This window comes from Mustela nigripes, chromosome 16 (assembly GCF_022355385.1).
Source record: "Mustela nigripes isolate SB6536 chromosome 16, MUSNIG.SB6536, whole genome shotgun sequence".
In the NCBI taxonomy this organism is placed as follows: domain Eukaryota; kingdom Metazoa; phylum Chordata; class Mammalia; order Carnivora; family Mustelidae; genus Mustela; species Mustela nigripes.
The window spans coordinates 23,359,367-23,371,796 of NC_081572.1; the positions used below are offsets into that span (position 1 = coordinate 23,359,367).

General features: G+C 50.7%; 1 protein-coding gene across 7 annotated transcripts; it reads left to right on the plus strand.

The window, feature by feature from the left end:
* The first annotated feature begins 621 nt into the window (after positions 1–621).
* SNX11 (sorting nexin 11) lies at positions 622–11,507 on the plus strand. Of its 7 annotated transcripts, none has more exons than XM_059380251.1 (8): positions 627–843; positions 3,301–3,360; positions 4,562–4,619; positions 5,272–5,358; positions 5,652–5,752; positions 8,714–8,809; positions 9,034–9,246; positions 9,957–11,507. In XM_059380251.1, exons 3-8 carry the CDS (start codon positions 4,578–4,580, stop codon positions 10,228–10,230), a joined length of 813 nt encoding a protein of 270 aa, XP_059236234.1. In that variant the 5' UTR covers positions 627–843; positions 3,301–3,360; positions 4,562–4,577; the 3' UTR covers positions 10,231–11,507. The 7 variants fall into 7 exon arrangements, with proteins under 7 accessions (XP_059236237.1, XP_059236238.1, XP_059236236.1 ...); XM_059380249.1 differs by having other exon boundaries at positions 4,565–4,619; XM_059380254.1 differs by lacking the exon at positions 5,272–5,358 and having other exon boundaries at positions 622–843; positions 4,565–4,619.
* The last annotated feature ends 923 nt before the right edge of the window (positions 11,508–12,430 follow it).

The window sequence follows — 12,430 nt, forward strand, 5'->3', positions numbered from 1 at the left end:
TCGATCCCAGGACCCTAAGATCATGATCTGAGCCGAAGGTAGAGGGTTTAACCCACTGAGCCATCCAGGCGCCCCCTACATTATCTTTTAACAGGTTGCTCAGAGACGTTTCAACAACATAAAAATCATCATATTCAACATATTTTCTTTCCCCTAACTAGCTGCACGATCCTTCTTTGGACTTGCTTCCTCAGGTGAACGGGGTGCTGGCTGGGCCATCTCAGTTCGGCTTTCGCTGTGACAATCTGTGGTTTTACGAACCGTGAGTTGGGAAGCCTTCGATAACTCCGCGGGGGAACTGCAACCCACGGGGTTCAAATGGGGAAGCTCTCGGGACTCTGCGAAGCTCCAGGAACGTGGGAGTCTTCTTCCCCTACCCTCCCGCGCTCCGGACCGCCCTCGACCAGACAGAGAGAGCACAGCCAGCCTCCTGACACTTCTTGGCCGAGTGGACCCTCCTTTGGACCTTTAATAACACTCCCTGGGCCTGGTTGGCTGGGCCCGACAACGATGGGCGGGCCACGGCTCCGGATTGGCCGCTAGAGCCCACTCTCCGCTCCCCTCCCGCGTCCACCCTCCAGTGTCCCAAGTGAGTGTCGGGGGATCCGGACTCCGGCCGGGGCCTGGGCGGGGCCGAGCGCAGCGCCTCTCGAACAGGGATCGCCTCCGAGAGCTCGGGCCTGGAGGGGCGGGGCGTCCTGGACACCCGGGATTGGCGTGGCCGGGAGCCTTCTCCCGTCGTGCACCGGGGCCCCGGCCACTCACCCGGAAGGAGAAGCCGAGACTCTGGCTATATGGTGTGGCGCGGGCGGTGTCGCTCTGGGGCGTGTGTGCTGCTCTGAGGTGAGGGGTCGTGGGCGGGGCCGCGGGGAATGGGTGCTGCTCTCCAGTAGGGCTTGAGCGTCAGTAGTGGCGTTTGGGGATAGTGAGCTCGCTTGACATCTTAGGGACGAGGCTGTCTCACCTCCCGGGACAAAGGCGGGTGCTTGCTCTGGATCAAAGGAAGGAAACCCGGCTTTTTCATTTGTTTTTAAAGTATAAAGTATCTTTCCTTTCCACTGCCTAAGCGTAATAGTCAAAGGAGAAGGAGGGTCGTGGGGCCCCTTTCCCCCTCGTGCGTGAAGAATGGAGGTGGAGGGGCCGGAGTTTGGCGACATGAACCGAAACAGCTCGGGCTAGGTCCAGTGACAAGTATTTTATGGGACAGAGAGGCGGGCTCTGGCGCTAGACTGTAATCGCCTTTGTGACTTACCTCCCAAGTGTAAGGAGTGGCAAGTTACAGACGGACTGAAGGATGGAGTGGAGCTGCTTGGTTGGGAACATACAGAACTTGGTCAGAAAAGGAAGCATCCTGTGCCACCTGTGGGTGTTTAGGAAGGAGAGCTTTTTGAGTTGCCATGAGGCTCCAATGGCTCAAGAATGAGTAAGGAGGAATAGGAGTCTTGGTGGCTCAATTGACTTTTATCACCCTATTTTTTTTAGCCTTTTTAAAAGTAGTTTAAATGAAAGTGAAAATGGTGATGTGAAAGCCTTGAATCGCTATCTTGAATTTTTAGGACATAGGAGAACTTTACAAGGAATCGACATTATAAAAAGCAAACAGTTGGGCTCTTACCAGAGAGGTTGGTGGTGGTACAGGTGGAGAAAGTAAACTTCAGATGTGATTGGAAGGACCCAGGAGTTGTAGTTAGTGCAGAGTGAGATGCATACGTAGCTGAGAGGATCGCTGACTTACCCTTATTTGAATGAGGAGGATCCATCTCCCAGATCAGGAGCTAACTTAAGGAACTTCCTTCTTGCCTTCCACGGGCGGAACTTAGCTTCATTTCCTCCTGGGGAGTGACATTTATGTGGAGGAAGCTGATGGAGAATGCTAATTGCTAGAAATTATGACTTGGGAATCTAGGTTTTTGAATTTGTTCCAGTGTCCAGTGTTTTTAAGGGAAAGTTACAGTGGGAACTTTGTTAATGCCCTTTCAACTTACATTTAAGAATACAACATCTTGGGGGGGTGCTAAGTTTTTTTTTTAAGATTTTATTTGACAGAGAGAAATCACAAGTAGGCAGAGAGAGGGGGAAGCAGGCTCCCTGCTGAGCAGAGAGCCTGACTCAGGGCTCAACCCAGGACTCTGGGATCATGACTTGAGCTGAAGGCAGAGGCTTTTTAACCCACTGAGCCACCCAGGCGCCCCAAGATTTTTTTTTTTAAGCCAGTGTATTAAAGTCAGTTTATAGCTATTTGTTTCTCAGTGGTTTTAGCCCTAAAGGAAAGGAGAGAAACTTGCGCTTGAAGGTGGTTCAGGGCCCTAGACACTCTTCTTGAACCTGTGAATGACGACCACTTAGTCACTAAATTATGGTCCTAAATTTGGCAAACCTTTCAAGGCATAGATGTGTGAGCCCCACTGAGTGTGTGGATGTCTGTGATTTCCTTGTCATCTTTCCCATCGTTACTTTTAGGAAAAGATACGTCAGAATATCTAACTCTCTGCTTCCGTGCTGGCAATTTATCAAATGACTGAAAAGAGAAGAGAAAGAAATTTTTTTTTTTAAAGATTTTATTTATTTATTTGAGAGAGAGACAGGGAGAGAGAGCATGAGTGAGGAGAAGGGCAGAGAGAGAAGCAGACTCCCCGTTGAGCTGGGAGCCGGATGCGGGACTCGATCCACGGACTCCGAGATCATGACCTGAGCAGAAGGCAGTTGTCCAACCAACTGAGCCACCCAGGCGTCCCAGAAAATTTTTTTTTTTTAATCTGAGGAGGTTAATCGTTCACAAGTTGAGCTGTTCTTTTTGGTCACAGCCATTTGATGGCTTATATAGGGCATGTTACACATTGGTTGCTAAGGAATTGGAATTTCCTTTCAGTTCGGGACCCCTTTGTGACAGTGCCTGCAGCAGATGAAAAATCAGATTGTCAGCAAAAGTACAAAGCTGGTATCACAGTCACAAAACCTCTAGTTTGCTCAATGGTGTAGCCCGGTCATCTACCGGGAGGTTTTGTCTCTGTGCGCAGTGGCTGTGTGTGGAGGGATCTTCTGGTATACTGGAAGGAATTGGGAAAGCTCTTTGCTCTGCTAATTTCGTGGTGTAAATGAGTTCCGCTTCTCCTGAAACATTAGCCTTGTGTTAGCAAAACATCAAATAGAAGGGAACTCATTACACAGTGTTCTAATGGTAAGGCAGAACTAATAAGAGAATGTGTTTAAAATTAATTGTAGGACTGTAAAAATGAGTGGGTGTGTGAATGGGCATGGGGGGAGGAGAGGGAGAGCTTTGAGATGGTCTTGTTTTCCCAGGAGCCAGCCTGTATCATTTGTTGGCAGTACATATTGGCTGAAGTCAGTTTTCATTTCAAGGTAAATTGGAAAGGGAAATTAAACCTTATTGTTCCGCTCTTAAGAGAGGATAAGGGGGTGGAGGCGGCCGCCAGGGTGGATGCTGTTGAAGTGGTTCTAGGAGTAACAAGATTAGTGCTGTATTTTAACAGAAGGTGACATCATGGGCCCCTTTGGACTGGAGTAACCCTGCGCTGGAGGCTTCATGGTCCCCTTGTCTGAGTGGGCTATGTCGCTGCACATGTAAACGGCCACATTGGGGGAAATCAGGGGCTTAGGCTTTAATGAATCTTTACAAAGGAGCGGAAAACATCCCGAGCCGACCCATGCAGCTGTGGGGTGCTTCGGCAGAGGTGCAAACCAGATAGCATGTCGAGAGAGGAAATGATTGGAACCATTGGCTTGGGTTTGGGAGGACAGGTTAGATAAGGGAAGGTCGCAACCGGGCAACCCTTGCAGGTGCTCCAGGAACTCTCCAGCTCTACTATTTACCTCTGGGTAGGACTGTTTAGCAAGACAAAGAGACTTCAGGGCACGGATATTTGTGGGGCTTGGTTGTCTCTAAACCTCCAGAAGGGGGCGCTGTGAGGCACACTTGCAGAGGCGTATTGTAGGCCCACAGGACTGCAGCTTTCACCTGCAGCCCTCAGGCAGAAAGGTTTGACATCCCATTTTGCAATTTCCCCCTGCCTGAGGTGAGCGCTGCACAGACCCAAACATGCTTTAGCTAGAGGTGGCCTGGTTGAGGGTCCCGGCTGTGGTCTGCGAGGGCAGGCAGTTCCCCTGGGGCTTTTAGCTTGGCACTGGGCAAAGGCAAGGGGATTTTTTTTTTGCTTCCTCTTAAGTTTTACACAAAAACCCCAAAAAAGGGTGCCTGGGTTTTCCCGGGGGGGGGGGGGGGTGGGTCAATGAAAATTTTCTTGAGGGGCACCTGGGTGGCTCAGTGGGTTAAAGCCTCTGCCTTCGGCTCAGGTCATGATCCCAGGGTCCTGGGATCGAGCCCCGCATCGGGCTGTCTGCTCCGCGGAGAGCCTGCTTCCTCCTCTCTCTCTCTCTCTCTGCCTGCCTCTCTGCCAACTTGTCATCTCTGTCTGTCAAATAAATAAATAAAATCTTTTAAAAAAAAAAAAAAAAAAAAAAAAAAAGAAAATTTTCTTGATAAAGAGTGATAAGAATAGAAGCATGCTAACCATGATTTGTTCCCCTGTCCTCTCTCCCCCAGCAGATGTTTTCTTCCAATGGGCTTTGGGTGTAGGATGTTGGAAAACCAAGAGTTGGAGGTAAGCTTGTGGTCTCCAGGAAACAGTTGGGTAAGGTTTGATTGGATTTGAGGAAAGACGCCAATCATTGCTCCATGGTACTCTAACGACAGTAATACCTTGGGGGTTCTGATGAGCTCAAAATGAAGGCAGGAGGTGGAAATCTGCAGAAAAGCCATTCCTGGGAAATAAGGTTCTGTTTTTTGTTTTGTTTTGTTTTTAATTTATTTGACAGACAGAGATCACAAGTAGGCAGAGAGGCAGGCAGAGAGAGAGGGAGGGGGAAGCAGGCTCCCTGCTGAGCAGAGAGCCCGATGCAGGGCTTGATGCAGGGCTCGATCCCAGGACCCTGGGATCATGACCTGAGCCGAAGGCAGAGGCTTTAACCCCCTGAGCCACCCAGGCGCCCCAAGGTTCTGTTTTGACTAACGTTTCCATTCGTTGGAATGCAGCTGAATGTGAGGTTCACTAGGGCGAGGATTTTTGTCTCTTGTTCGTGTTCTGCCCCCAGTGCTTCAGAACAGTGTCTGACATAGTGGGTGGTCAGTAAATATTTGTTGAGTTGAACGAATACATGAATGAAGGTTGGTACTGATTGGGAAAATCTGGCAGCCTATGTTATCCAAGCTGGCTCACTGTGTGGGTGAGCTGAAGGAGCCTTTCTTACCTCTAGGAGGTGATCACTGTGCGTGTTCAGGACCCCCGCGTGCAGAATGAGGGCTCCTGGAATTCTTACGTGGATTATAAGATCTTTCTCCACGTAAGTGCTTCAGACTTCTGTATTGGGGTCAACCCCTTCTGGGGCTGAGGGCTGGTGCTGAGGCAGAACCCGTTGGTAGATGTTTTGACTGTCCTGAGCCTGAAGAAAAGGAGGGCGGGGAGGAATGAGCTTGGGGTCGGCGGGACATCTGCTCTCAGGCTGCCTGCTGGCCCGTAGCCCCTGCTCAGGATGGGACCTGGTGGGTTGGGTCCTCTGTGAATGTGACGATGAGGAGTAAATCTGGTCTTTTTCTACTTGGGTTTTTTTTTTTTTTCATGTACTTCCTCCTGTAGACCAACAGCAAGGCCTTCACTGCCAAAACGTCCTGTGTGCGTCGCCGCTACCGTGAGTTCGTGTGGCTGAGAAAGCAGCTCCAGAGAAATGCTGGTTTGGTGTGAGTTTGCTTTTGTTTCTTTCTTGGGTCTGAGACTGGCTTTTTGGGGGCATACACAAGAACCAGAGTTTACAATAAAGAAAACTTGGCAGCATGTTAGGCACTTAGGAAATTGAGAAATGGGTTCTTAAATTATGTTTTCGAGTCAGTGGAAAAAGTAAAGACAGGGGCGCCTGGGTGGCTCAGTGGGTTAAAACTCTGCCTTCAGCTCAGATCATGATCCCAGGATCCTGGGATTGAGCCCCACATCTGGCTCTCTGCTCAGTGGGGAGCCTGCTTCCTCCTCTCTCTCTGCCTGCCTCTCTGCCTACTTGTGATCTCTGTCTGTCAGATAAATAAATAAAACCTTTAAAAAAAAGAAAAAGACAGAGTTCTAGTATTTTGACTGAACAAAGTCATAGAAATATAAAAAATACTTTTCCTTTTTTATATGCATTTTCATCTAGGGCTACACAAATGTACTGCTAGCATTTTATATATGCGTATCACTCGTGATCAGAAACTCATTAGCACCTGGATTTATGTGACCGGTGGTGTTCCTGTCCATTTGACATGTAATATAAATGTTAATTTTTTTTCTTTTTTGTGCAGAGACCTTTCTCCAGAGACATAACAGACTGAAAGTCTTATGAAAAGCAGTAATGTTCACTCCTCACTTAAACCACCCCAAATAAGTCCTAAACTGGAGACACTGTAGAACAGTGATTCCATTGCAGGACAGTCACTGAATGCCCTGGGAGCGGGGTCTGGGGGTGACCAAGCTGGTTAGTTAACATGTGGGACTGCCGAGGCTACTGTCATGGGTCAGGCCCTCAAAGCCAGTTGAAACTTCTGACAGATTCTGCATTCTCTTCTTTTGTTTGTTTGTTTTGCTTTGCTTTTTTAGAGAAAGTGTGAACTGAGGGAGAGGGGCAAAGGAGAGAGAGAAAGAGAGAATCCCAGGCAGACCCTGTGCCCAACACAGAGCCAGATGTGGGGCTTGATCTCACAACCCTGAGACCATGACCTCCGATTAAATCAAGAGCGGGAGACTTAACAGACTGAGCCACCCGGGCACCCCTGGCCTGTTTTTTAAAAAATATGTTCATAATAGAAGCTAGGGAGATTGAAAGAGTTTGTGGATGCCTTGCTGCCACGCAGCTGCTTTTAGAAAATTCAAAGCATGTGAGGGGCACCAAGTGGCTCAGTGGGTTAAGCATCTGACTCTTGATTTCCTCTCAGGTCCTGATCTCAGGGTGGTGAGATTGAGCCCTGCGTTGGCTCAGTGCAGAGTGTGCTTGAGATGCTCTCTCCCTCTCCCTCGGTCCCTCCCCCTGCTCTTTTTATTTATTTATTTTTATTTATTTATTATTTTGTCCCTGCTCTTTTTAAATATATAAATAAAATCTTTTTTTTTTTTAAGGTTTTATTTATTTATTTGACAGAGAGATCACAAGTAGGCAGAGAGGCAGGCAGAGAGAGAGGGGGAAGCAGACTCCCCACTGAGCAGAGAGCCTGATTCAGGGCTTGATCCAGGACCCTGAGATCAGGACCTGAGCCAAAGTCAGAGGCTTAACCCACTGAGCCACCCAGGTGCCCCAAATGAAATCTTTTTAAAAAAATTCTAGGGGCGCCTGGGTGGCTCAGTGGGTTAAAGCCTCTGCCTTCAGCTCAGGTCATGATCTCAGGGTCTTGGGATTGAGCCCCGCATCGGGCTCTCTGCTCAGCAGGGAGCCTGCTTCCCCTCTCTGTCTGCCTGCCTCTCTGCCTACTTGTGATATCTCTGTCAAATAAAAAATATATATTTAAAAAAAAAAATTCTACATTGTTGGGGTGCCTGGGTGGCTCAGTGGGTTAAAGCCTCTGCCTTTGGCTCTGTGATCTCTATCAAATAAATAAATAAAATCTTTTTTTTTTTTTAAAGATTTTATTTATTTATTGGACAGAGAGAGAGATCACAAGTAGGCAGAGAGAGAGGGGGAAGCAGGCTCTCCACCGAGCAGAGAGCCCGATGCGGGGCTCGATCCCAGGACCCTGAGATCATGACCTGAGCTGAAGGCAGAGGCTTAACCCACTGAACCACCCAGGCGCCCCTAAATAAAATCTTTTAAAAAAAACATTCTACAATGTTTACAAAACCCACTCCCACCATCAGCTCCTTTTTTTTTTTTTTAAGATTTTATTTATTTATTTGACAGAGGTCACAAGTGGGCAGAGAGGCAGGCAGAGAGAGAGAGGGGGAAGGAGGCTCCCTACTGAGCAGAGAGCCCGATGCGGGGCTCCATCCCAGGACCCTGAGATCATGGCCCAAGCTGAAGGCAGAGGCTTAACCCACTGAGCTACCCAGGCGCCCCAAGCTCTTATTTTTAAATTTATTTGAGAAAGAGAGTGAATGAGAGAGGGTATGAGTGGGCGGATGGGGGAGCCAGGCTGGGCAGTGGAGAGGGAGAAGCAGAAAGCCCGCTGAGCAGGGAGCCTGATACGGGGTTCGATCCAGGACCCTTAGATCATGACCTCAGCTGAAGGCAGACACTTGACCGAATGAGCCACCCAGGAGACCCATAAGCTCTTATTTTGAAAATGGAGAAACTTGTACATGGCAGCATGGAGCACATGGGGTCCTTGTATGTAAATCAAGACCTCTTCCAATCCGAGAGGGCTTGGATTGGGTTTGGATACTAGTTGTGTGACACTGGGAAATTTACTTAACTTCTCTGATTCTACCTCCTTACACCTGAAATGGGGACATCAATAGGTTTTTCATAGGGTTTTGGGGAGGAGTAAATGAAATAAGGTTTGTAAAGCATTTAGCACGGTGCCTAACACATGGCACGCGGTCAGTATTAGTCCTGCCCAGCCCCCTTTTAAAAACCCATTTGTTTTGATTTGTGCCTCTTCTTAGGGGATTTCCTTGCTCAGTGGGCAGAATGGCTGTCTTTAAATGTTACATTTATCTTGGGTGTTACATTATGTGATCCACAGGCCTGTACCTGAACTTCCTGGGAAATCAACCTTCTTTGGCAGCTCTGATGAGTTCATTGAGAAGCGGCGACAAGGTCTGCAGCACTTTCTGGAAAAGTGAGTAGACGGAGTGGGCTAGTACCTGCCTCCTGAGTGCGGGAGGGGAGAGGGGAGAGGGGAAGGTATCGGGCAGGATGGCCCCTTCAAATAGATAGGCCTTTCCTGCACCCCCATCCATGCCTTCAGTGCTCGCTCAAGCCGGAAGCCCTTCAGGGGGCGGGGGGCTGAGGACAGCAGCTGCTCAGCGTGAGTCTGTGCTGTACCTCCTGTGTTTGCCTCAGGGTCCTGCAGAGTGTGGTCCTCCTCTCAGACAGCCAGTTACACCTCTTCCTACAAAGCCAGCTCTCGGTGCCCGAGATAGAAGCCTGCGTCCAGGGCCGAAGCCCCATGACCGTGTCTGACGCCATTCTCCACTATGCTATGTCCAACTGTGGCTGGGTCCAGGAAGAGAGGCAGGGCTCCTCTCACCTGGCTAAGGGAGACCAGCCAAAGAGGTAACGAGAGCTCTCTTGTTTTTTTTGAGGCACTGGGGGCTAGGATTACTGTTACCTGGGCCAGTGAGGTGTCCACTTGATAGAGGAAGTGCCCTCACAGCGTTTCATGCTCTCAGAAGAGGCCTCGTCCTCCCTGTGTGTGGTTCTCTCACGTGGCAGGGCCTGAGCGTCTGGGTTAACCCATCCCTGGGTAGCGGGCTCTACTGTTGAAACCCAGGGGGAAAGAAGAGAAGGCTTAGCTTGTTCTTTATTCCTCTCACCTCCCTATGTCAAAGTGACAGCTTTATTGAGATGTAATTTACATACCATAAAATTCACCCTTGGAATGTATCATTCAGTAGTTCTTAACTTAGCACCCCAATTTTTATCACCCTCAAAGAAACCTTGTACCTGTCAGCAGTGACACGCTGTTTTCCCCACCTCCTAACCCCAGTGACCACTAATCCACTTTCTGAGTCTGCGGATTTGCCTGTTCTGGACACTTCACACAAGCGGAGTCCTGTGTGTGGTGGTTCGGGACGACTTTCTTTCCCTCAGCATGTTTTCAGGGTCCACCCATACTGTCGTGCCTGTCAGCACTTCCTTCCTTTTTGCGGCCAAATCATACTCCATCTGCATGGCCTTACCACCTTGGTTGGTTGTTCACGAGGCTTATCCACTGATTTTTGTTTATCTGTTCATGCCCTTGTTCCTTTCTCATTCTTTGCCAGTTGCTGCTTTCTTCCAAGATCCGGCAGGAGGAGCTCTCCCTCCCCACCTCCCAGGGAGGAACAGGACCATTTCGGGGTGTGGGCTCCCGTTGTTGACTCTGAAGCTCCTTCCTTGGAAAGCCCCCCTCTCCTTCCCTCCCCCTCGCCGTCATGCTGTGATTTTGCAAGACCTGACGAGGACGCCTCTGCTCCCCAGCCTGTGAGAAGGGCCGTGGGAGGGGACCGTGCTGTGCCTTTGGACCCTGGGCAGTTAGAAACGGTTTTAGAAAAATGAGCTCTGGTCCGAGCGTTGGGTTCTGCTCCGAGGCGGCAGAAAAGATGCCGGCAAGGAGACTTGCTGGGGTGGGAAAGGGGCACAGGGTAGGTGTTGGGGAGTCTGGGCCACTTACTGTCGAATGGTCACCTCTGCTCAGGTTGGTGGCACAGAAGTCGGTCACCACAACTCCTCAGGCTTCGTCCATGGGATTACACTGGACGGTTTTAAGTTAGGCATAAGGCCCACCATGGGCTGTTGGTTTTGCACAGAAATATGTGGTGTGTTTACTCTCCTGGGAGCTGAGTTGCTTTAGATGTTTGTTAATGGGCGTGGGAGCATTGCCTCAGGTTGACTGGTTTGGGGGGACCTGCAAGTGACCGCTTTTAAGCTGTCCTGTTGAATACTGACCCGATGGAAATGGTTGTGTAGTCGTATTCCCACTGGCGGGCTTCTTGCTGCGGCCCTTAGAGCACTTTGTTTCCGGGAGGCTGGCCTCTTGCCTCCCTCCTTTCGTGGCCAGGGTGGTGAGTGTTTGTTCTCCCACCTTCTTGCTTCCTTCTCCTTCTTGAACACCACTGACCCCACCGGTGCTGTGACTCCCGTGCCTGGGGGTTCCTGCCTCTCCCCAGCCCTCAGCCTGGCTGTGAGGGGCCCTAGACCCATGACGTGGCTCCCGGCCGGCCCTGGAAGAGACCCCTGGAAGCCAGAGGAAAGGCAACAGTTTCAGGGGCTTTGTTTGAGAAAAGGCTGTCCCAAGCTGTCACCACCTCCTCTGGCTGTAAAGCCCAGATGTGACAATCTTTTCTGCGGTGCTGCCATGGGCGCCTTTCTTTTTTGAATCCTTCTCTTCTCCCTTAGTAACAGCCCCCTGCCCCCAGGGCTTCAGCTCCCACAGTGTCCCTCTGCTGTGTGGCGGGGAGGCCGTCTGTTCAGTCCAATGGGGCGCAAGGGCTTTGTTTGTGCCTGGAGAGAGGGCTCTGGGGATGGAGATGAGGAACGACGCGCCTTCAGACAATGAGGCATTCTGCCCTCCCGCTGCCATAATTCCTCTCCACGGAGAGCCCGAGCGGGTAGGAGAGGAGCGCCGGGTAGGAGAGGAGCGCCGGCGGCGCCCTGCCTGCTCAGCGCTCCCCTCTCGCGCCCCCCCTGCTCCGGCCGCCCCCCCCGCCCCCCACTTCCTTCCTCCCCCGGCCGTGGGCTCTTCCTCTCCTGGCCTCTGCTGGGGTGAGGGGGCTGCCAGGGTGTTGCGATCGGAGTCGAGGGGCTTTGGCCTGAAATAAAATGCAAGTATTTAAGACTGTTGTTGCCATTTGTGTCTAACAAGCTGTAACCGAGGAGGAGGGAGCGAGGGCTGGCAGGAGTTACTTTCATAAATCATGAGTTTATCAGCGTGGAAAGAACGGCCGGGCGCTGTGGCTCTCCCGCGTGGGGCGAGCGGCCCGGTCCGGCCCCGGAGGAGGGGCCGCCTTCCGCGGCTCGGGGATCCGGCTTTTCCTCCCCGTCGCGGGCACGAACCTCGTTAGGTATAATTTACCTGCTGCAGCCCGGGTGAGGTGCCAGGTGCTGGGAGAGAAATAAAGTTTGTCAACAGGCAGATGCGGAGCCCCGGCGGGGGCTCCTCCCTCTTTCCTGCCCGCCTCCCCTGGGCCTCTCCTTTAGATGATGCAGCCGAGCAAGGCGAGGAGAGAAAACCTACAGAGGCAAATCCAAAATGTCAAAAGAAGTTCATTTAAAAGGGAGGGGGAAGAAAAAAAAAAAACCCTCCATCCACAACCCTCACAAAAACCCGACAGATGCTAAGCTAATGGCATCCGCTCTGCCTATTGGTGGGGATGACTCATGAATATTAATGAGTCCAATGCTCCAAATGGTGCAGCTGTGAACCCAGCTGTGCCTGAAGCTCTCTGATCTCAGAAACTTCCAGACAGGAGCCGGAGGTGGTCTGTGTCAATTCCCTACTCAGCCAAAAAACAGCAAGCCGGGTTGGCCTTCTTCTGTTCTCTCCTTTTCTTCCCGGAGTTGGTGTTCAGCAGCTCGTTCTGCCAGCAGGGTAGGCTGCTGGGACAGCAGGAGCCATTCAAAGACACGGATGCGATTTTTCTGACTCCTGGCTTTTTTAATGATCCATTACCAGCAGTGCATACAACAGCAGCTCAGTTAATCTAAGGCCAGGCGCCGTCCCCTCACCGTCCTGTGCTCAAGTTGAGAGTGTGCGCGC

What these genes read in the sequence shown, in the direction of transcription:
- SNX11 (XM_059380251.1), top strand. Translation starts at nt 4,578, where the DNA reads ATGGGCTTTGGGTGTAGGATGTTGGAAAACCAAGAGTTGGAG. An exon ending in CAGAGAAATGCTGGTTTGGT is followed by an intron (nt 5,753 to 8,713) that starts GTGAGTTTGCTT and finishes TGTGATCCACAG; the next exon opens with GCCTGTACCTGAACTTCCTG. An exon ending in CTGCAGCACTTTCTGGAAAA is followed by an intron (nt 8,810 to 9,033) that starts GTGAGTAGACGG and finishes TGTTTGCCTCAG; the next exon opens with GGTCCTGCAGAGTGTGGTCC.